This window comes from Dromiciops gliroides, chromosome 2 (assembly GCF_019393635.1).
Source record: "Dromiciops gliroides isolate mDroGli1 chromosome 2, mDroGli1.pri, whole genome shotgun sequence".
Lineage (NCBI taxonomy): Eukaryota > Metazoa > Chordata > Mammalia > Microbiotheria > Microbiotheriidae > Dromiciops > Dromiciops gliroides.
The window spans coordinates 606,663,722-606,689,348 of NC_057862.1; the positions used below are offsets into that span (position 1 = coordinate 606,663,722).

At 36.6% G+C, this 25,627-nt stretch overlaps 1 protein-coding gene across 4 annotated transcripts in view; it reads left to right on the forward strand.

Annotated features, from left to right (window-relative positions):
* The window catches only part of SRBD1 (S1 RNA binding domain 1), a 296,284-nt gene that overhangs the window by 253,361 nt on the left and 17,296 nt on the right, over positions 1-25,627 (forward strand). For 3 of the 4 annotated variants that reach the window (XM_043989808.1, XM_043989811.1, XM_043989810.1), the window contains 3 exons: positions 14,803-14,909; positions 16,278-16,454; positions 18,891-19,079. In XM_043989808.1, coding sequence (XP_043845743.1) covers positions 14,803-14,909; positions 16,278-16,454; positions 18,891-19,079 — 473 coding nt within the window. The remainder of the gene's footprint in view (positions 1-14,802; positions 14,910-16,277; positions 16,455-18,890; positions 19,080-25,627) is intronic. The other variant, XM_043989812.1, reaches the window with a different exon arrangement.

Below are 25,627 nucleotides of genomic sequence, written 5' to 3' on the forward strand. Positions count from 1 at the left end.
TAGCCAAAATATAGATATTCCAGGTCAAATTAAAAAAAATATTGCTAGCACCCAGAAAGAAAAGTTCAAATACCAAGAAGCCACAATCAGGATCACACACAATTTAGTAGCCACCACTACCAAGGAAAGGAAATATTGGAATAAAACAGTTTTAAAAATTAATGAAAATAGAAGCTGTTAGGGGATAACAGGAGAACAAAACAATAAGCTAGATAAGCCTTTAGTCCACTTGATTTTAAAAAGAAAGAAGAAAATTGAATTACTGGTATCAAATGAAAAACATGAATTCTCAACAAATGAATAAGACATAAATTATTAGTTGCCATTTCACTCAATTATATGCCAGTAAAACTGACAATCTAAATGAAGCATATGAATATTTACAAAAATATTAATTGCCCAGATTAATTGTATATGAAGTAGAGGACTTAAATAATTTGATCCTAGAAAAAGAAATTAAGCTATAAATGAACTTCCAAAACCATGGGGATAGGGGATGGAAGGAAAGGGAGGGGACAGGACCAGGTGGATAAAAGTAAATTATCTCAAACATTTAAAGAACAGTTAACAGTAATACCTAAAAGTGTTTAAAAATATGAAAAGAATCAATACTACTAAATTCCCCCCAGGATATAGATACGGTCTTGATGCCTAACCTAGAGAGAGTTAAAACAGGGAAAGAAAACTAAAGGCTAATATCCCCTAATATTGATATCAATATATTTTTTTTTTTTTGCAGGGCAATGGGGGTTAAGTGACTTGCCCAGGGTCACACAGCTAGTAAGTGTCAAGTGTCTGAGGCCGGATTTGAACTCAGGTACTCTTGAATCCAGGGCCGGTGCTTTACCACTGCGCCATCTAGCTGCCCCTTTGATATCAATATTAATGAATATTCATGTAATAATTTAAAATAAAATATTAGCAAGGTGACTTTAGCAACTTATTACAGTAGCCTTAGGCTGGACTTATGCCAGGAATTACATAGCTATTTCTATATTAGGAAGACTACAAACATAATTAACCATATTAATAATAAAAACAATAAAAATCATATGATTGTGTCATTTGATAAAGAAACCAACTTTTGACAAGATAGTGCTTTAACTCATGTTAAACACACTAGAGGGGCGGCTAGGTGGCAAAGTGGATAAAGCACCGGTTCTGGATTCAGGAGTTCCTGAGTTCAAATCCGGCCTCAGACACTTGACACTTAATAGCTGTGTGACCTTGGGCAAGTCACTTAAGCCCCATTGCCTCGACCAAAAAAAAAAAACCACTAGAAAGGGGGGTGGCTAGGTGGCACAGTGGATAAAGCACTGGCCCTGGATTCAGGAGTACCTGAATTCAAATACGGCCTCAGACACTTGACACTTACCAGCTGTGTGACCCTGGGCAAGTCATTTAACCTCCATTGCCCTGCAAAAAAACCCCAAAAACAAAACACTAGAAAGAACAGTAGTAAATGGAAATTTCCTTAATATACACAGAATCTATTTGAAACCAAGAGGCTGCATCATCTGTAATAGAAACAAGCTAGTAGCTTTTCAGTTGAGATCAAGTGTAAAGCAAAGAAGAAGAAATAAAGAGGTTGGTCAGTAGAACAGCAGCAAGTTATCGTAGCAAATAAGCACTGTATCCTATTATTAAAGTGGAAGATCCTTGCTATTGGAGAAAGAACTGATTATTCATCAAAAACTGTTGGGACAGGGCAGCTAGGTGGTGCAGTGGATAGAGCACCGGCCCTGGATTCAGGAGTACCTGAGTTCAAATCCAGCCTCAGACACTTGACACTTACTAGCTGTGTGACCCTGGGCAAGTCACTTAACCCCCATTACCCATCCCCCCCAAAAAAAAAATTAAAAAAAAAAAACAAAAAAAAACTGTTGGGAAATTTTGAAAGCATCTGGCAGAAACTAGGTATAGACTAACATTTCACCCCATATAATAAGACAAATTCCAAAAGGGTATATAATTTAGACATGAAGTTGACAGCATAACAAATTAGTGGAGCATAGAAGAAATTTTTTATGAGATCTGTGGACAGCAGAATTTATGACTAAATAAGATATAGCTTCAAAGCAAGTAAAATAGACAGTTTTGATTATATAAAGTTTTTTTTCCCACAAACAAAACCAGTACAACTAAATTAGAATGGAAGCAGGAAATTAGGGAAAAAATCTTTGTAAGCAAGTGTTTTTGAAAAAAAGTTTCATTCCTAAGATACATAGGTAAACATTCAGTTGATAAAAATCAAACCCATTCCCCACTTGATTTGTCAAAGAATATGAATAGGCAGTTTTCAGAGGGGAAAGTCCAAGCAATTGATAATCATATGAAAAATAATACAAAGCACTATTAATAGAGAAATGCAAATTATAGCTATTCTAAGGTACCACTTTACACTCTTTGGATTGGCAAAATTGACCAAAAAAGGAGAATGGCAAATTCTAGAGGGGCTATGGGAAAATATGGTCCATTAGGTCTACCACTGATGGTATAGGCTTTGAAAAGCAATTTGAATTTATGACCAAACAACTATTATAAAGTGTATAACCTTTGATTCAGGGTACTAGGTCTATAGCCCCAAAAATATCAAAGAAAGAGGAAAAAGACAAATGTACAAAAACATTCATGAAAAAGGGGTTGGCCTTGGCAAGAAGGTCTATCTGTTCATGTGAGATGGGGTTGAAAGAAGATGTAGCAGCAGGTTCCAATTCTTCAGCAAAATATGAGGCAATATTCTTAGCTGAGTAAGTGGGAAGAGGAAGATCCATGGGAGGTTCTAGGAGGGATATAAGATTTGGAAAATCTGCCATAGTGAGTGGAATAATGAGTTAATTAGGGAGGTATTAAAGAGTTGCCAAGCAACAGTGAGGGACCATTTGAGGTTATGTAATATAAATTTTTTAGTGGACCTTCTCAGGATAGTTGTGATTTTCTCCACCTTCATTCATTAGGAAATGTATAAGCTCTAAGGCAACAGCAGATGATGGCAGTGATCAAGAGTGAAGCTTGGCAGGGCACAGTCTATAAGTGGGCAAGAGATAATCCTGAATCAAATTCTTGTCTGGTTGGGCTTGAGAGAAGAATGTACTGAGTTTTTAAATCATTCATTCTACCAATGTAGGGATGGAGTAAAAATGGAAAGAGCACTGTGAGAAGAAACCTCAGAGAGGAAATGGAGTTAATTAGAATATTTATTAATTCCTCTATCCCTATCCTCCCACAAATTTGGGGAAATAATAATATCTAATCAGAGAAAGCCCAAACTTTGAATTTATAGCCTTAAATATGAATGGTTTAAACTTCCCAGTAAAATGAAAGAATAAGAAAATAAATCCAAATAATTTGCTGTATAAAAACCACACTCTGAAAGCATCTAGACACAATAGAGTAAGCATAAGGGGTTTGGACAGAATTCACTCTGCTTAGGGAATGCAGGAATCACTATCAAGATTCCAGATAAGATAATAATAAACATTGTATAAAGGAAACACTACTAGAATAGCAAAATGTCAATGATAGTAATATTTTTTTTCCAAAAAATAATAAACATTTTTATTTAAAGTTTTGAATTCCAAATTCTGTCTCTTCTTTCCTCCCTCCCTAAGGTGGTATGTAGATATAAGGTTATATACATATGCAATTCTGTAAAACATTACCATATTAGTCATTTTATATAAGGAAACTTGAATTAAAGAAAAAAATGAAAGTGAAAAATAGCGTGTGTCAGTCTGTGTTCAGTCAGTATCATTTCTTTCTTTGGAGGTGGATAGTATCCTTCATCATTAGTCCTTTGGGATTGTTTTGGATCATTGTATTGCTAAGAGTAGTTGTCATTCACAGTTCTTCATCAAACAGTATTGCTGTCACTCTGCACTACATTCTCCTAGTTCTGCTTACTTCACTATATATCAGTCCATATAAGTCTTTCCAGGTCTTTCTGAAATCCTCCTGTTTGTCATTTTTTATAGCACAATAATATTTTATCACCATCATAAACCACAGCTTATTTAGCCATTCCCAAATGATGGAAATTCCTTTGATTTCCAATTCTTAGCCACCACAAAAAGAGTTGCTATAAATATTTTTGTACAAATAAGTCTTTTTCCCTTTTGGAGGATGTCTTTGGGATATAAACCTAGCAGTGATCAATGATAGTAATCTAATAATTGTAGAATGCTTTTAATATTCTTACTCAGAGATGAATAAGCTGAACAAAAAGATAAATAAGGAAAATATAAAGCTAAATATAGTGTTGAAAAGTTAAACCTTTGGTGATTTCTGATTGGAAATTTTTTTAAAGTACATAAATCTCAGTATCACATGGTAAGTTCTTAAAAATTGAGCCATTGCTTATGTCTGAGGCCAGATTTGGGCTCGGGTCCTCCTGGGTGCAGGGTAGGTGCTTTGTCCACTGTGTCACCTAGCTGCCCCATCATGACATCTTTAAAATAAAGGTAAAGGGTGAGAGGATTGCACTGGGAGAAAGGGAAAGGGAGAGGTAGAATGGAGTAAAGTAGTTCACATAAAAGAAGCAAGAAAAAGAAGGGTAGATGGTGGAGGAGTGGGGGAGTAAATGAGCCTTACTCTCATCAGAATTGGCTCAAAGAGGGAATAACATATACACTCTATTGGGTAATCTATTTTACCTTGCAGGAAAGTAGGAGGGAAAGGGAATAAGGGGGGAGGAATAAAAGAAGGGAGGGCAGATTGGGGGAGGGGCAGTCAGAAGCAAAACATTTTTGAGGAGGGATAGGGTAAAAGAATAGAGCAAATATCACGGGAGTGAATAGGATGGAGGAAAACACAGTTAGAAGTAGTAACTGGGGAAAAAATTGAAGCAGAGGCAAGAGCATTGTAAGAGGAGGAGGAGGAGGAGAAAGATGGTACTTTGCTGGGCTATTACAAAGAAAATTCTTTGTCAGATATATAAGGCACTATATAAATGTTTGCTATTATTGTTGCAATAATCAACCTCATGGGTGTTTTGTAAGGAACTCTCCCATTTTTTATTTTTTTGTTTTGTTGTTGTTGTTGTTTTTTGCTGGGTAATGAAGGTTAAGTGACTTGCCTAGGGTCACACAGCTAGTAAGTGTCAAGTGTCTGAGGCTGAATTTGAACTCAGGTACTCCTGAATCCAGGGCTGGTGCTTTATCCCCTGTACCACCTAGTTGCCCCCAGAACTTTCCCTTTAAAGTACTATATAAATGTAGTTTACTATTAAAAAAGAAAGAAAGAAAGAAAGAAAGCATCCTGCTCATATTTATTTTCTGATAGCATCCTGCTCATATTTATTTTTCTATCAGAAAAACCTGGAAAGACTTACATGAGCTGATACAAAGTGAAATGTACTGTATAAAAAATAACAGCAGTATTGTAAGATGATCTGCTGCGAATGACTTAGTAATTTTCACCAATGCAATGATCCAAGACAGCTCTGAAGGACTTGTGAAAAATGCCGTCCATCTACAGAGAAAGAACTGATGGTACCTGAATACAGATGGAAGTATATTTTGTTGTTCTTAATTCCTTTATCTAAAGTTTTTTTTGTCTACTATGTTTTGCACAACTGCACATGTATAACTTAGATTCAATTGCTTGAGTTCTTAAGGGAGGGATGGGGATGAAGGAAGAGAATTTGCAACACAAAGTTTTAAAAATCAGTGTTACAATTTGTTTTTACATGTAAGGGGGGGAAAAATTCTAAACAAACAAACAAACAAATGAATAAATTATTATTTTCTTACAAATCTAGTGAGAAGACCCTATGGCCTGGGAAAAATTGACCCATTGCTAGGACCTGAGGAAATAAGTAAATGTTAAAAGGCAAAACAATAACTACTAAATTTATATTAAACTGTATAAGATTTCAAATAGTAATCAGTTAAAAAATACAGAAAACAGTAGGGGGGGCAGCTAGGTGGTGCAGTGGATAAAGTTCCAGCCCTGGATTCAGGAGTACCTGAGTTCAAATCCAGCCTCAGACACTTGACACTCACTAGCTGTGTGACCCTGGGCAAGTCACTTAATCCCCATTGCCCCGCAAAACAAAACAAAACAGAAAACACAGATCTAAATGGAATCTTGGTATTCAATTTTTTAAAAAATCAGGCTGAGTTAACTTTATTTATGTTATATTTATGTTTTATCCCTAGCATCTGCCTTGGTTCTTTGGACAGACCCTCAAAATGAATCTTTACAAGTTAATTCCTGAAAGGGAGAGGGAAACTTAGTAAACATTAATCTCTTCCCATTGGTCTGGGGTTAGGTCACTGTAGGTTTTGTGCTATCAAAAATAGCTTTAGAAAAATTGCCCAGTTTGACTTCTGCCACCTCAGAGTCCTGGGAAGTAGTTCCTCTGGGCCTGATAACTTGAATTCATTTAGGACAACTATGTGCTCTCATTTCCCTTCCCCTTCCCCTTCCCCTTCCCCTTCCCCTTCCCCTTCCCATCTTTCCTTTTCTTTTTGTTTTGTTTTCTTTCTTTTGTTTTTGTTTTTGCAGGGTAATGGAGGTTAAGTGACTTTCCCAGGGTCACAGAGCTAGTAAGTGGCAAGTGTCTGAGGCCAGATTTGAACTCAGGTCCTCCTGAATCCAGAGCCAGTGCTTTATCTACTGTGCCACCTAGCTGCCCCTCATTGTCTTTTATTATCTTAGGTTGCAATTCCATTTATTTCTGACCTTTCCAGCTTCCAAATAATTTTTTGTTCTTGAGAAAATAGGAGGAAAATAAAAGTTGAACAGTTTTACTTTTTTACTGTCATTTGTTATCCATATCCTATTTGCCCTGAGATAGTTGTCTCCTTTCTTTGATTCTCTTCTTTTTCCTAAATAAACTTTAAATAATAGCACTTTTTTTGCTGTTATTGTCATTTCCTGACATCTCCTTCTTATTCTGAGCTTTAGTTATTTTGAAATGTCCCTTTTAGAACCATGCTATGCTTTATGTTTATCCTTCTATAATCTCCCTTGCTTTTTTTCTTGTGCCTTTTTTTTTTTTTAATCAAAATATAATTTAGGGATGCCCTGCAACCACACCGGTGTCTTTATATGCTTCCCTTCCCATTCCTCATTCCTCATTGAGTTACTTATATTTTTTCTTTAGAATATTTTTTTTTTAAGGGAGGCAATTGGGATTAAGTGACTTGCCCAGGGTCACACAGCTAGTAAGTGTCAAGTGTCTGAGTCTGGATTTGAACTCAGATATTCCTGACTCCAGTGCTGGTGCTCTATCCATTGTGCCACCTAGCTGCCCCTAGAATATTATTCTTGAAAATTTCCCATTTTCCCCCTCACCTCCACCTTTCCCTATTGCCTCATACAATTTTAGGACAATTGATTCCACTCTACTCTATCTTTTCTCTTTTAGTTTTTTAGAATATTCTTTCCCCAGACCTAGTATGCTTGACAAGCAGTGCCTGCCTTTCCTTGCCTTTTTTTTTTTAATCAAGTGTTATAAAATGGAGTCATTACTCCCTCATATGGTTCCCATTGTGTAATCAATCGATAATCAGTCAGTAAGTATTAAGCACCTTCTGAGTGCCAAGCACAGATTCCTGGATAATAGAAACTACTTATACTTACAATGTCATACCTCTCTTCTAAGGCCTATGATTTCCTTCTTTCTTCTGTCCTACTGGTCTATAATTCCTTCCTATTTTAATATCTCTTCTGTTTTTCTCCTGCATAATTGGGTATTCATCAATATGTATTCCACCATAGAGCTTCACTCTGGTTTCAGAATTTCCTCATATGAATTATGCCTTCTTTATGTATAATACAATTCCAGCATTTCCTCTTTTTTTGGATAAAGGTGTACCCTTTCATTTTGATTGCTGTGGATAAGTTCACTCACCTTAGCAGTATGCATTTTAGGGATGTCCACATAGATGATGAGGTTGACACACACATTGTCAGAGCTAGCTCATTATTTGAGATACTCTGAAGGAAACTGTAGGAGAGGAGAGGTATTAGACTGCCTATCAAACTGAAGGTCTACAGAGCTATTGTGTGCCTGTGAAACCTGGACAGGCTAACAGTGCCATGCTAGGAAACTGAATTGCTTCTATCTGAATTGTCTTAGGAAAATTCTGAAGATCACCTGGCAAGATAAGGTATAGGACACTGAGGTCCTTTCTCAAGCTAAACTGCCAACCATTCAAACTCTATTACAGAGAGTGCAACTCCGATGGACTGGCCACATTGTTCAAATGCCCAAAGTACATTTACCTAAAAGACTTTTATGGAGAGCTTGCACAATACATGCATGCACATAGAGGTCAAATGAACTTTCAAATCAATTGTGGAGACACTGGCACAGGACCACCTAGCAAGATGTGCCCGTATCAAAGAAGGTGCTGTGCTCTGAGAGCAAAGCAGAATTGCAGTAGCTCAAAAAAAACTGGAGACGTGCAAGTTTAGAGACATCTCCACTCCAAAAGTTCATGTAGACTATTTGTGCCCAACTCGTGGTAGAGCCTTCTGAGCTCATATTGGCCTGATGAGCCACAGTCAGACACGCTGTACCTTGACTCCAACATAGTGATGTCATTTTGGTCCTTTTTTGAGAATAAAGGACAACCACCAACCTTTTCAGAGTCATTTTCCAGGTATGGATGTCACCATACCAAGGCTCACTGATATATATGACATCAAATTTTCTTTTGATTTTACCCAGTTTTTGTGCATTTATGCTTCAAAATCTGAAATCTTCTATAGAATTTTAAAGTTTGTGAAGTGGTGGTTTACCTACCTAATTGAGGCAGTGGAATGGTACAGTGGGTTGAGTGGAGTCACAAAAACTCAAGCATTTTAATTCTAACTCAGATACTAGCAATGTGAGAGCGAGCAAGTTGTTTTATGTGTCAACTAGGAGTTCCCTATCTGTAAAGTGGGGATTGTGGTTGCACCTATCTTTCAGGGTTTGGGGGGAGGGGTCAGGTGAGATAATGTATATAAGGTGACCTCCTTAAGTCACATAGATATTAAGTGTTTATAGGTAGGATTTGAACCCAGGCCTTTCCTGATAATAACAATAATAGCTAGCATTTGTATACTTTGCAAATATTATCACATTTGATTCTCATTATCTTGGAAGGTAAGTGTTATTGTTTTCATTTTACAGATGAGGAAATTTGAGTCAGACAGAGGTCTCCCCAGTTAGGTTCTGAGCCCCTTTTTTTGTGTCCTCGTGCCTGGCATGTTATAAGTGCTTAATAAATGTTGATTGACTGACAGATGTTGAGTGATTTTCTCAGTGTTGTACAGCTAGTAAGTGCTTGATTCTAAGTCCATTGCTATCCACTGTAGCGCCCAGCTACCAAGTAAAGTAGTATCCTCTTCACCACCTTTTCTGTCAATCCCTATAAAATTTAATTACAGGAACAGGTTTTTTTTTTGTTTTTTTTGTTTTTTGGGTGAGGCAGTTGGGGTTAAGTGACTTGCCCAGGGTCACACAGCTGATAATTGTTAAGTGTCTGAGGTCAGATTTGAACTCAGGTCCTCCTGAATCCAGGGCCTGTGCTCTATCCACTGCGCCACCTAGCTGCCTGACAGGAACAGTTTGACAAGCAAATCTTTTAGTGTGGCCCTGGGTGTCAAAATATAACTACCTTTGATCTAGTTATACCGTAAATTTTTTTGAAATATATAAAATGTGACAAACTGACTTCCTCTTAGGAACACTGACTTCACTTTTTTGAACAATTTCCATTTTGTTGTTTTCCTCTAAATCACCTGACTTTGAAGAATTCTACTAACTAGCTAGCTGTTCCCCTCTCACCTTGGGAATTCCCTAATCTTTTCTCCAATAAGAAATCAGATTACATAATCATACATGCTGTTTTGTGTCCTGTTTATTGTTTTCTTGATTGATTGATTTCTGTATTTGGAGTCCTTGTGCCTGCTGAGGGGCCCTAGACCCAGGCTATTATGCACATTTTGTTAACAAATTGCATAATTTGTCAGGGAATAATAAGTATATCTGAGGTTTTATTGCTAACATCTTAGATTTTGTTATGGTTATTGTTTGTGTCCCTACTACTATTTTACGTTGCTGCTGCTCATGCAGTTAGCAACCTGGCACATGGTAGGGGCTTAATATATGTGTATTGACTAACATGGAAGATATATAGATATAGATAAGAGAGAGAGAGAGAGCTTTTTACTCTCCTTTTCTTTTAAGTTTAAATGCTCTTGATGGATGTGTAAAACTAGAGGCACATATGTTTTTGCCATTCTTTTATAAGTTGACCAAGATACTATGATTCCTATATTTTCCTTGTGGTTCACAAATTTGAATTTCATTCTCACATGCTATCTTTTTCACTAGATTCACTTGTCAAGGCTGCCTTTTCTCCTCTGAAATTCTTGCCTTTATTAAGAAGTAGTGATAAAAATATTAATCTTATCCCTAAGGTCTTTAATTTATTTACTAGTACTTCATTATCTCAGCAGAGCCAATATTTGAACTCCAAACATCTGAGATTTCAGTCAGCAGCAGAAGCCCTGTTGCTATTATTTAATAGCCATAGATCTTACTACTTAAGAGAAGCTGGTTCAGGGATTTTTCAGTCCTACATTTCTTATTAAAATCAAGCTCACTAATTTATCTAAACTATAATAACTTTTGAGAATTTCATTATTTAGATTGTGACAACTTTTAAATCTTATTCACACTAAACATGTTTGTTTCCAAATCATATATTGGGGAGTGAAAACTAGTCCAAATAATTGGTTCTCAAAACAGATTATTCTTCTAAAAATTTGCTACATCATAGTGATCATTATTGATCCTATAGCATTTAAAACCTTCAGGCAATATACTTTGGAAAGGCTGAATGGTTCCAGTGTAGTAAAATAATTAGACAAAATAACTGTTATTTTGGATGAAAACCAACCTGTTGTACTTGCATTGCCTCTCAAAACCACTGTGGCTCAGCCCAGATTTTCCTGAGTGATTTATGAGAGCCCTTAGGCTCTAGAAACATGGTGATTGAATTATCTCCTGTTTAGAAAGCTTTCATTTTCCTGGTCAAGCTTCTGAGGAGTGTTGTTTTTTTTCCCCCTTCTTTCTTCTGGTGAGAACCATTCCAAGTAAGTTGTATTCCATGATTGAACATAACATTAGAAGATCATAGATTTGGTGGGTAGAACTAGATCTGTGACAAAGGACACAGATTTCTTGTAACTTTTAGTGGGTACAAAGAATTGTGTATATGCTATTGAACTGCCATAGGAAATACATTTGGAAGAATCATGGAAATGGAGACTGAGGATTTCAAGAATTACCTATGTTTTGGACTGTAAACATTAATTTAACTGTTTGTGTTCTAAATTTGTAAAATTGTCCAAAGACTAAAGAGTTGCTTTGTCTAATGCTGAGTTGCTTTTGGAAGAAGTGAACCACTTTCATATTAACATTATCATTATAAACTCGATGATATAAAAATTCAATGAATTAATATTTATTAACTGCCTACAGTTTTCCAGACACTGTGCTAAGGGCCCGAGATACAAAAAGAGGCAATAGATAGTCCTTGCCCTCAAGGAGCTTATAATCTAATGGGGAAAGACAAAATGCAAATACAAAAGAAATCTAAACAAAGCAAGCTATATACAGGGAAAATAGGAAATAATAGTAGGAAGGCACTAGAATTAAGAGTTTGGGAAAGACTTCCTATTGAAGATGGATTTTCAGATGGGACTTAAGGGAAGCCAGGGAAGTCAGTGCAGGGAGTTGAGGACATTTTGCATTCCATGTCCAAAACCAAATGATGTGTCTTGGTCATGGAACAGCCAGGTGATGGTGTTACTGGATCAAAGTGTGCATATTTTAATGAGTAAGGTATAAAAAGACTAAAAAGGTAAGAGGGAGCTAGGGCTTTAAATACCAAACAGAACATTTTGTATTTGACCCTGGAGGCAGTAGGAATCTCCTCAGGTTTTTTGTTTTGTTTTGTTTTTTTCCTGATAAAAGTATTTCTTTTTCCAGTTACATGTAAAGATAGTTCTCAACATTTGTTTATACAAGCTTTCCAATTTCAGATTTTTCTCCCTCCCTCTCCCCTCCCCTAGACAGCAGGTAATCTAATATAGGTTTGTGTGTGTGTGTGTGTGTGTGTGTGTGTGTATAATAACATTAAACATATTTCTGCATGTCATGTTATAAGAGAAAAAACAGAGCAATGAGGAAAACCTCAAAATCGAAAAGCAACATCACCAAAAACAAAAGAAATAGTATGTTTCAATCAGCATCTATACTCCACAGTTCTTTTTTTTTTTTCCCCCTGGATTTGGAGATCCTCTTCCATCATGAGTCCCCTGGAACTCTTCTGTACCATTGCATTGGTGAGAAGAATCTAGTCCATCACAGTAGATCAACACACAATGTTGATGATACTGTGTACAATGTTCTTCTGGTTCTGCTCATCTCACTCATCATCAGCCCACACAAGACCCTCCAGGTTTCTCTGAACTCCTCCTGCTCATAGTTTCTTACAGCACAATAGTATTCCATTACGTTCATATACCACAACTTGTCCAGCCATTCAACAATTGATGGACTTCCCCTCAACTTCCAATTCCTTGACTCCACATAAAGAGCAGCTATAAATATTTTTGTACATGTGGGTCCTTTTCCCCTTTCCATGATCTCTTTGGGGAAAAGACCCAAAAGTGGTATTACTGGGTCAAAGAGTATGCACATCTTTATAGTCCTTTGGGCATAATTCCAAATTGTTCTCTAGAATAGTCTCCTCAGGTTTTTTATTGAGTAAAGGAGTAAGATAATTGGACCTGTGCTTTAGGAAAATCAGTTTAGTGGTTGAATGGAGGATGGGTTCAAGTGGGGAGAGTCTTGAGGCAGGGAAACCCACCAGCAGGTTATTACAGTAATCAAGATATAAGGTAATGAGATGCTGTACTGAGTGGTGACAGTGTCAGAGGAGAGAAGGGTCTTATACAAGACATGTTGGAAAGGTGAAGTCAACTACTGTCCAAATGGAAAGGACAGAGCCAGTCAGAACTCAGAATGGCAAATAAAGGTGATTCTGGAGTTGATTTCATTTTGTGGTCAAAGGAAATAATAAACATTATGTTATGAGCAGTTTTGTCATTTAACCGTATAGATATTTACCTTCAAGTTGAGCTAAAAGATAAGTTTAGCTTTGTTTCTATATCAATTGCATTAGATGAAGGAATAGAGAAATTCTATGAAGACCTTGACAAAATCCTGCAAGCCAAATCGATATTTGCCTTGTTACTTTGTTTACAGAGGTATAAAAGTGATGGCTTGGTGGGTGTTAAAGACTTCTTTTTTTAAAAAATTAATAAAGTATTTTATTTTTTCCCCATTACATGTAAAGATAGTTCTCAACTTTTGTTTATACAAGCTTTACAGTTTCAGATTTTTCTCCCTCCCCTCCCTCCCCCCTCTAGACAGCAGGTAATCTGATATAGGTTATAGACTAGTTCAGTGTACTCCTCAACAGCCTTTAATAGTACTTTAAAGTTCTTCATAATACAACTCCATCCTATGTTTCGAGACTAATTTCACATATTTTCCCCTTAGGTTTCCCACACACTCAATAAGTATTATTGAATATTATTCCAGTGATGATCATGTGCCTTTGAATAATGTTATACTCTAGGACAATAGAAAAATCAGAATCAAAGGTGACTCAAAAAGCAATGGAGAAATAGATATAGTGAGTATAAGTAGGTCTAGCAGCAATCAACTTGCATGTGAGAATAGTATATATTTTTTACGATTATGTAAAACATGACCATATTAGTCATTTTGTACAAGAAAACTTGAATAAAAGAAAAAATGAAAGTGAAAAATAGCATGGATCAATATCAGTTCTTTCTTTGGAGGTGGATAGTATGTTTCATCAGTAGTCCTTTGGGATTGTTTTGGATCATTGTGTTGTTGAGAATAGTTAAGTCTTTCACAGTTCTTCATCAAGCAATATTTCTGGCTCTGCACAATGTTCTCTTGGTTCTGCTCACTTTAGTATACATCAGTTCATATACGTCTTTCTAGGCCTTTCTGAAATCATCCTTCTTGTCATTTCTTATAGCACAGTAATATTCCATCACCATCATATACCATAGCTTGTTTAGCCATTCCTCAATGGATGGACATTCCTTTGATTCCTAACTCTTAGCCACCACAAAAAGAGATGCTAGAAATATTTTTGTACAAATAGGTCTTTTTCTCTTTTGGGGGATGTCTTTGGGGTATAATCCTAGTAGTGGTATTGCTGGATCAAACGGTATGCACAGTTCTATAGCCCTTTGGGCATAGTTCCAAATTGCTCTCCAAAATGGAGAGCTAATCCACCAACAGTAGATTAGCATCCCAGTTTTCCATTAGGTACTATCTTAAGGGGATGATAGGGTCATGTTGTTAGTGTTTTGTTTGTTTTTTTAAAAGAATGTGAGAGACCTTGGTATATTTATAAGCATTGGGGAGGAAGGCTTTAGATAGGGAGATAAAGAGAGAACACGTTGTAAAATTTCAGAATAGACAAAATCATAGTGGGCTGGAATAGTCAGGGAAAGAATAATCATATTAGTGGAGAAAGTGCCAAATTCTGAGAATTCAGTTAAGTACTAGAGGTAAGTTTTTTCTCTTGCTTCATACATTGCCAATCATACTTAAAAGAATTGGAGAAAATTGCCATTAAGGTACTGTAGATTCCTTAGTTCTCCAAGGGTAGCAGAGACAACATGATAGGTTATTTCAGTAACTAGATCCCCTTTATTTTCATTGTTCTTTGAATTTTGTCTTTTCAGCATGATGTGTCCCAGACTTTACTCAAAGCAACTCTGGATAGTGTGGTGGAAGAGTGTGTCAGCTTTGTGGGAGTGGATATCAACATCTGTTCAGAAATTCTATTAAGGTGAGATGGGAATTCCCTGGCTATAGATCAGAGAGAGTTGTGGGTTTTGTTTTCCTCAAGCCTCAAACACAGCTTAAGCAAGAGGGCATGTGTGGGTTCACTTACCAGTTCCAAGGAATCAGGAAGAACACATATCACCTCTGCAAAGGTACTGACAGCTCTTTGGAAAAGGAAAGTTTCAGAAGACAAGACTTAGTCAAAAGTGTAGTAACATCTCACATTATCACTTTCAGTATGTAAAATCCAAAATAATGAACAGATGTTAGTCATTGAATCCATTAGTGTCACTGACTAGAAGTTAAATAAATGTGCACAGGTTAACATAGATAAGAGGCTTCCCACCATATGTTAATGGATTACTTACATACAAGTTCACACTAGTACTAACCAAAAAATAAATGTTTAATCACTCCAAGTTTCAGGTTATGCCTTTTTCCTCCCCATCTCTTTAATTTTTGTCTGATCAAATTTCCTTTTGAAAAATGTTTAGAATGTTCCCAACTCTTTTCTTTCTTGTTCCTTAACTCATGTAAGATCTTTCCTTTTCTTTTTCTTTCTTGTTTCTTAACTCATGTAGGATCTTTCCTTTTCTCTTTTCTTCTTACCTATTTCTTTCCATCATGTGTGAGGTCTGATTGAAGTACTCATGTCCCATACATAAAAATTGGTCATATCTTATGGTCAAATACATGTTTGTTCTCCTCCCTTCTCCCCAACCAAGCTTTCTCCTGATCTACACATAAAAAACTGTCTGTTTTTTAAACTTATTTCCAAAGCACAAGGTCCCCATGATGCCATAAAGTTAAAATTATATGAAGTTAATTAAATGCTGCTTTGTTAGTCAGGATACCTTGTGCTCTTCTAGGATATAGAAAGACAGACACTATTTATTAATATATAACATTCATAATCAGATATTTTTCTGCGTTTCATGAACTTGTTATAATAATGAGAACAGGCTGACAAAAAATAGATGTCAGAACTTATGTCTATACTGCCTTCTGCTTCTGTCTCATCCTATAAGTTAAATGAGAATGGACAAAATCACCACTTGAGTGGATGAGCCAAGTAAGATGAATTATCTTAAAAGAGTGAGAGTGGACAGACTTCCTTGCTTTATTGTTAATCAATTTACTAGAATTTCTTAGTACTATTACTACATTATACTCTTTTCTCTCTCCTGCTGACCTCTTCCTTAATTTAAATTGCCTTTTGACCCTTTACAAAACAGGACCTATAAATTAAAATGTTACTTTTGTTCTTATGAAAAAAAAATCAGTGTCTTTTTGAGTGATACCCCTTTGTGGAGTTTTTGTTCGTTTTTAATATACTATCACTGCCATACCCCTCACTTGTTTTCCTCTTTAGGCACATTGCAGGTCTGAATGCCAACCGAGCTAAAAATATCATTGAATGGCGAGAGAAAAATGGACCTTTCATTAATCGGGAGCAACTGAAAAATGTGAAAGGGCTGGGACCCAAATCTTTCCAACAATGTGCAGGTTTTATTAGATTCAATCAAGATTACATCAGGACATTCTGCAGGTGATTCTTCTAGTCCATTTTGTTATCCTTAAGAACTGAAAATGTTAGAAAAAGATGTTAAAGTTTCTTCTTGACTTCAGCTATACTAAACCCAGTGCCAAGATGAAGAAAGTTGGGGCTACTCAGCATTGAAGGTTCAGAATCTTTAGTAATAAGCACATTTTGTAAATACTGCTCTGTGATGCCCAGGTGCCCATCCGGTGCATATTTTTAAATGATGTTGTCACCATCTTAGAGAGCCAGATATAAAATCTAAGGACTCATAAATTGTTAAAAAGATTTGCTAAATCCATTTTTAAACTGACAAGGGTCTTTAAAATGTTATCCTGAATAACTTAAGACACCTGTGGTTGGTTTCCTAAGATTTTGATATGAGTGGACATTTCTTATTCTGAACTAAGATTAAGGATTTCATACTTTTTTTTCTTTGTAGAATGATTCAGGGCTTCCAAGTGGGCATGATCAACCCAGTAGATTTTTAGTTACTTTAAATTTCAAAGTAGACTTCATCCTGCAATAGTCTTTGGAACCCAAATCTAAGGATTTTTTAAAATGTTGAAGTCAGTATAGTTAATTTGTCAAGCTGTGTCACATGAAATATTCCTTACATAAGTTGGTGCTAGGAAGTTTGCCCTATGCTGATGAATCATTGCTAAACAAGGATTTTAAATAAGTTATCATTTTCCTTCAAAATGAAAGTTTAACCATTTTGAACTTAGTTTTTCCTACTTAGTTTATTTTTCCCCACTCAAACTCATGACCAACATCACAGCAACAGATTTTATAGAAGGAAAGGAATTGGCTGTACAAATAATTATTTTTGAAGCTACCGAAATGAACTTAATATTTTAATTGATTTGAAGACATATTGTGATCTATCAAAGGTGATTTAATGTCTTTTCTTAAAACAGAAGAGGAAAGGATGGCGCAGGAGCTTTGCTTAGGTTCACAGTAGTAATCTCCTTCATAGATACTATGTTTATATTGCTTTAGAAATGAAATTACAGAGTCCAGATGAAATAAACTGCATTTTGCTTTAAAAAATTAGTTAACGGGGCAGCTAGATGGCACAGTGGATAGAGCACCGGCCCTGGAGCCGGGAGTACCTGAGTTCAAATCTGGTCTCAGACACTTAACATTCACTAGCTGTGTGACCCTGGGCAAGTCACTTAACCCCAATTGCCTCACTAAAAACAAAACAAAACAAAACAAAAATTAGTTAACAGTTCCATGTTATAGTTGACCTGTCTGAACATTTTTACACAGGTAAAATTTTTCATCCATATTAGCTAATCCTGGCAGAGGATTCTATAGTTTCATGGTCCAGCTTAGAAGGGGGTAAAATATTATAAGGCAAGGATCTGGTTGGGAAGATATTTTGGCCACTATGAAGCCAATTAGCAGTTTAACGACTGTAAATGTCTCACAATTCTTAGTCCTAGAAAATACCTAGAAAGTCTTCAAAGCATAGCCTCAGGCAAGTTAATCCAGCAGAGTAGTCCAAAGATGTTGCCGGATATGAGCTTCATGACAACTCTCTGAGAGCTTCTACTTTTAAAGTATATCTGTTCATCTCTACTTGTTTGGTGTTACCCTAGCTTTTATGGTCTATCCTTTCACTGGTCTCTCCACTAGACTTGCTGGTTGTTATTTCCTGTTAGGGTACCTTCTCTAGAAAAGCACAAGAACCCCCAGTTTCTCCCTTGTCACTAATATAATCATTTTGTGATTGCTTAGAGACCATGTTTTAGGACCCTAATAGCTGGATAAAAAGTATAATAAAGGAGAAATAATGAGACAATATTAGAAAAGAGCAATTTTCATCTTCAAAATTATGTGGAAATAGGGAGGATAAATTTGTTGTCAGGAAGCCAACACCCGCTCATGAGATGCCATTTTACTTCCCTTGACCCTTAACTCACTGGGTCACAGAGTATTTCCATAGGAACAACTTGCTTTCTCCAAGCAAACTGGCTCTGATTTTCTAATTCTGCCTACCATAATTCTGGTCACAGATTATATACTTAATATTTGTTGAACAAGTGAATTTATGGATAAATGAATCAGTTACATTAGTCCTTTCTCACAATCGAATTTTAGTCTGTGTTCCAAATATGTATATGTGTGTATTTGTGTACATTTGTCTAAGATCTTTGGTTTTTACATACACATGTGTGTATATATACAAATATACCTACATACAAATATACATATACTTTGGTTTTAAGTCAGTGATAAATGGTACATTTCGATGAAATGAATAAGTGGCCAAAAATAGATCATATATATCTATGGTAAAGATGTTGTAATAACCAAAACTCCCTCCCTCCCTCCTTTCCTTCCTTCTTCCCTTCCTCCATTTTTTCTCCATTTTTTTTTCTCTTCCTCTGTTATCCTACCTGCCTCCCTTCCATTCTCTCTCTTTCTTTGTGATAGCAGTCTGCAAAATGAATCTTCAACAGGGGATCAAGTCCTGAGCGCTTCTGTGACAGCTCCAGTAGATGTTCAGATTACAGATGAGAAACAAGGCAAGAAAAAGAGCAAAACAGCTCCAAAAGCTGCACTGAAGCCAAATCCTTTGGACCAAACATGTATCCACCCAGAATCATATGATATAGCTATGAGGTAAGATTGAAACGTATATTAGGATTCTCTCAGCTGTATACCAGATAGAATACCACACAGCAAACAATCTTTGGGCATAATAGGGAGCTTTAGTAATTCAGCTTTGGGAACCAAAAATATGATCATGTTTTACTTGATTGCTCTTTTGGAATTTTCTGAATGCTAAGTTATAGGACCTACTATTTTTTTCTCAGTGAAGAAAGAAGGCAGTGTTTCTGACTTTGCTTTAAGTTCATAAACCCTGTACTAATAGTTCAGAATATGTCATAGAAATTATATCGCTCGGTCTTCTTTGTGTTTGGAAAATTAATTAGAGGCAACTGATTAGAACCTGCCTAATGACTTCTGAATGCCTACGTTAGCCAGTCAGTTGCCAAGCATTTATTAAGCATTTTCTGTGGGCCAGGTACTGTGCTATGTTCTGGGGACACAAAGAAAGGCAAAAAAAGCCCACAAACAGTCCCTGCTCTCAAGGAATATACCATATAATAAGAGAGACAACATGCCAAAAAGTATGTATAAATAAGATATATACAGGATAAATCGAGGGTAGTCTCAGAGGGAAGGCACCGAGATTAAGGAGGACTAGGAAAGACTTCGTGCAGAAAGTAGGACTTTCACTGAAACTTGAAGAAAGCCAGGAAGTGGAGATGAGAAGGCAAGAGAATTCTAGACCTGGGAGACAGTGATGGAGTATTGTGTGCAAGAAACAGCACAGAAGCCAGTGTCCTGGAACACACTGAAGAACAGCTGCCCTTGATGTCACATGACCCAAATGAATGACATCTAAGAGTACTGAAAGAACTGGCCCAGGAAATTATTAGGACACTTTGAAATGAGGGAATACTTTGTTCATTTCTGGGCACCATGGTTTAGGAGAACATTGATAAATGAGAGAACATTCAGAGGACAACCAGGGTGATAAAGGCCCTCTGACTCATGCCATCTGAGGCTTGCTTGAAAGAGCCATGCATGTTACCCTGGAAGGCATTCTAGGACCACAGCTCTCTAGAGCTAGAAGACCATTTAGCACAGGGGTTCTTAACCTGGGTTCACCAACTTGTTTGCTTAAGACCTAATAACTATTTTTATATAATTGATTTCCTTTGTAATCTTATATTTTGTTTTATGCATTTAAAAACATGTCAAAAAGGGGTCCATTGGTTTCACCAGACTTCAAAGGGGTCCATGACACAACAAAGGGTAAGAACTCCTGATCTAGAGCTACCCCTACATTTAACTGAGGAGGAAACTAGGCCCCAGGAAGATTAAGTGACTTGCTCAAGGTCATGTAGATAGAAAGTGGAAGAGCCAGAATTCCAACAAGCTCCTCTGACTACAGAGCCAGGGCTCTTTCCACTGAACCAAGCTTAGTCTCAGAAGGCAGAAGTCGAAGAGAGGCTATTGAGGTTGGCTAGAAGAATTCAATTCCTAACATTTAGGGCTATACAGAAATGAAATGGGCTTCTTTGAGAGGTAGCAAGTCTCACCCTTCTTTAACTGTTCAACAACAACTGATTGATTGACCACTAGCTGGGCTGTGGAGAAAATTCTCATGCAAGTACAGTCAGTCAGGTCCCCTCCAAACCTGAGATTTGGGGAAATCATGATTCAGGGCATAAGATCAAAAGATTGTTTAAATGAAGCACTTTTGTTTCATTAAAAACTGTATTTGAAAATATTTTTAAGCTATTTTCACTGAATTAGCTGACTGAATTTAAAAATAATGAAAGTATTTAACTTTTACTTAGGGAAAGGAAAGGGGATAAGGATTTATATACCTACTCTCCACCAGTAACTGTGCTAACTGCTTTTACAAATGTTATCTCAGTATGGGAGGCAAGCTTGAGGAAAACAAAACCACTAGCAGGCTATTGCAGTAGTCCAAACATGAATCAATTAGAGCCTGTTTCTGGGTGGTGGCAATATTAGAGACAAAAATGGGCGTATTCAAGAGATGAATATCAAAGGTGAAATTGACAGACCTTTAAACGAATGCATATGGGGAGTGAGCAGTAATGAAGAGTCAAGGAAGACACTTATGTTGTGCACCTGAGGGACTGAGAGTCAGATGTTGCCTTCTACTGTAATGGGGAAGTTTGGAGTGTGGGAGAGTTTAGGGGGAAAGCTAATGGGTTCAGTCTACTGAATATCCAGTTGTAGATGTCTGAAAAGCAGTTGGAGAGATTGGAGGCCAGCAGGAGTTAGGGCAGGATATGTAGATTTAAGAACTGTGAACATAGAGGTGATAATTAGATCCATGAGAGCTAGTGACATCACCAAATGAAGTTGTAGAAGAAAAAGGGAAGAGAACCCAAGATAGGAACCTCTTGGACCTACAGTTAGAGGGGATAATCTGGATGAGGATGCCTCAAAGAAGACTGAGATGGTGCAGGTCATATAGGTAGAGGGAGAACCAGGGGTGTGGGAATGGTATGCAGAAAACCTAGAAAGAGAGTATTAAGGAGAAGAGGGTAAGCAACAGTGTCAAAGGCCGCAGAGAGATTGAGGAGCTAGGTAACACAGTGAATAGAACGCTGTGCTAGGATTTAGGAAATCTGAGCTCAAATCCAGCTTTAGATGCTTACTAGCTGTGTGACCTTGGGCATGTCACATAACCCTTTTGCCTCAGTTTCCTCATCTGTAAAATGAGCTGAAGAAGGAAATGGCAAATCACTCCAGTATCTTTGCCAAGAAAACCTCAAATGGGGTCATAAAGGGTCAGACACAACTGAACAAGAAGAACAACAACTACAACAACAATGCCCCATCAGGGAGAATATCAATAATTATGTCCCCATCATATAAGTATATCTTGTGTTTTCTTGCACATAATTCAACAAATATTCACTGAGTTAATTTATTGATTTTTATTTCACTTATTCTAAAAATATTTATTAATTAATTCAGTACATACTACCAATTACTTAACAACCAGTCACCAAATGTTTAAGACCCTACTGTCAAACATTGTGCTCGGCACTGCACAGTGTGGGTAGAAAAAGATTATAATACATTATTACAAGGAATATATTTGAAACATAAATATTAACACAAAGCTGAATTTCAGACAAAGAAACAGTAATAATCAACATGTTTAAAAGATAAGCAGGGAAGCTACATTTTGCTTAAAAGTAAGAAAAGTGATGAATAGTATCAGTACGTAATATATATGCCCAGAATGACAGCATCTAAATACTCAGAATAAAAAAAAATCACATTGAGATATACATGGTAAAACTATAATTTTCACCTTCCTATCCCATTCCCCAATTGAGAAAGAAAGAAAATTCTCTATTAGGAATAAAAATACAAATCAAGCAAAGCATATTTCCACATTGATTATGTCAAAAAAAAAATCTTAGTCTGCACTCAGATTTCTTTACCTTTTCTGTAAGGAAATAGGCAGCATGTTTCAGCATTAGCCCTCTGGAATTCTGGTTTGTTGTTACTCTGATCAGAACTCCTGAGTCTTAAAATGTTGTTCGTATTTATGGTATTGTCTTTGTAAATTTTTCTGTTTTTATTTACTTCATTCTGTACCAGTTTCTACAAGTCTTCCTAGGTTTCTCTGAAATCATCCCCTTCATAATTTCTTACAGCACAGTAGTAATCAATCACGTTCATATGCCAGAATCTGTTTAGCCATTCCTCAGTTTTCAGTTCTTTGCCACCTCAAAAAGGTATGTGTATATATATACATACATATATCCTTTGTTAAGGTTTATTTTGCTTAAGACTAATTCCTGTTTTAATCAACTCTCCTTATTCCCCATTCTCCCTTCCCCTCCTATTTCTCTGTTAAGTAAAATGCATTTATTTTCCCAGCTCCTTTTGTATATGTTCTCTCTTTTGACTACTTCAGAAAAGAGTGAAATTCAGGTGTTACCTGTTCCCACCCACCCCTTCCTCCTTATTTGTATAGAATTCTACTTCTCTACCCTGGTCATATGAGATAATTTCCCCTAACATTTTTCTCCTTTTATTCCCTTAGTGTTTCTTTTAAGGTCATTGGAACATAATAGAACCACTCCCAGACCTTCAGTCTCTATTGACCCCCGATGGTAATAGGGTTCAGAGGTTACACATATATCATCTATTAGAATACAGCCAATTTGTCCTTGTTAAATCTCTTATGATTGTTAATTCATGTTTACCTTTTTATGTTTCTCTTGACTTCTGTGTTTGTATTTCAAAGTTTTTAAGCAGCTCAGGTCTTTTCATCTGAAGTGCTTTGAAAGCCCTCTATTTCATTAAAGGTCCATTTTTTTTTCTCTTGTAGCGTTCTATTCAGTTTTGCTGGGTGCTTTATTCTTGACTCTAAGTCTATATCCTTTTCCTTCTGAAGTACTGTATTACAAGCCTTCTACTCTTTTATTGTGGCAGCTGCTAATTTCATATGTGATCCTGTCTATGCCATGTTGGTACTAGAATTCTTCCTTTAGGTCTGCTTGCAGTAATTTTATTTGACATGGAAGCTCTGGATTTTGGTTATAATGTTCCTGAGAGCTTTTATTTTGAGTTTTCTTTAAGGTGATGTCCAGTGGATTCTGTTTCCACTTTGCCTTCTGATTCTAAGAGATCTGGTCAGTTTTATTTTATAATTTTTTCAAATATGATTTCTAGGCTTCTTTTAGTCATGGCTTCCAGGGAGTCCTGATTCTTAATTTTTTCTTCTTGATCTGTTTTCCAGGTCAGTTATTTTTTCCTATGAGATGCTTTACATTTTCTTCCATTTTTAAAATCTTTTAAGTTTGTTTGTTTGTTTGTTTTTTTAGTGAGGCAATTGGGGTTAAGTGACATGCCCAGGGTCACACAGCTAGTAAGTGTCAAGTGTCTGAGGCTGGATCTGAACTCAGATACTCCTGACTCCAGGGCCAGTGCTCTATCCACTATAATCCACCTAGCTGCCCCCTAAGTTTGTTTTAAGATTCCTTGTTATTTTATGGAATCGTTGGTTTCTATTTGGTCATTCTAATTTTCAGAGAATCTGTTGCTTTGGCAAGACTTTGTACTGTTCCAAGCTATTAATTCATTTTCCAGTTTTTACTCCCATAACTCATTTCGTTTCTAACTTTATTTTTCCTTCTAATCCTCTCATTTCACTCACAAAAACTTTTTAAATTCTTTAACTTTTGCTTCATCTTTTCCAGAAGATTCCAGTTTGAGTTGAATTTGTGCTCACACTGTTTTTTCTTTTTCTTTTGAAGTTTTGCTTATAGATGTTTAGAGTCATTTCTTTCTTCTGGGTTTATCTTTTGAGTGTTCCTATTCCCGTACTCGTTTTTCATGGTGGGATTCTTTTGTTTATTTGTTTGCTTGTTCTTCCAGCCTGCTTCCTAATTTTGGACTTTATGTAAGGACTAGGCTCTGCACACTTCTGGGTAGGTCCTATTGTTGCTTTCTTGGAGTATTAAGTGTTGTGTTATTCTATGATTTCAGGGACAGCTTAAACTGAGTTCTTTCATCCCAGGGAAACCTCTTACTGTTAGGAAACTTTTCTTGGCATCAAACCTAAGCCTTTTCTTCTTTATAATGTCTACCCATTGCTCCTACTTCTCCACACTGGAGCCAACCACATTGAGGCTTATTCCTTTTCCAAGCAACTTTTTCTTAAAAGAAACTATCATCTTCCATCCTAATTGATCCTTTTTTTAGACTGAACATCCTAAGTTTCTTCACATAATCATTTACATACTAATTGCCCTTCTCTGAAATACTTTGCAGCTTATCAATGTCATTCCAAACTTTGACACCTAGAAGTGAATACACACTCTGGATGTGATCTGATCATGACAGAGTACCATGGAACTAGTCGCAATCACTGCATTTTCCTTAGTGAAGCCTGTGATCACTTTAGCATGTTTTACTGGTTATTTCATACTGTGGCCTCAAACTGAGCTGGCACTTCACTAATAGCATCAAATCTTTTTCAGATGAACTTCTCTCTAATCATTCTAATCATTTACTTGGGAAGTTGACATTTTTGAGCCTAAATGTAAGATTTAGTATTTTTCTCTATTAAATTCTGTCTTGTTAGAGTCAGTCTAATGTTCCTCAAAATTTGTTTGAGTCTTGACACGGTCATCCAGTATCTAAGCTCTGTCTTCCAACTTTATGTCCTCTGGATATTTGATAGGAATGCCCATCTATGCCTTCATCCAGATCATAGATAAAATTGTTCAATGACAGCAACCATCAAAGGTTTCCAGGACACTTTGCTAGAGAGCCCCTTTTCAAGCTCCGTTGAACCCATCAGTTCCATCTCTGGTCGTGTTTGGTCATTCAGACAGTGCTGAATCCACCTCAAGTTGTACTGTTTTCTACGTCACATCCCTCTCTCTTCCACAATGCATTGTCAAATGCTTTGCTAAAACCTATGTAAAAAAAAAAGTATACACACACGCACGCACGCACACACACACACTCCCCCTGATCTGTTTGTCTTATTTCCTTTTCAGAAAGGTTTAATAAGGTTCATTTGTCATGACCCTTTTGGGGGTGGGGGGAAAGGTAATGCTGTGGTGACTCTGGGGATCACTGCTTAC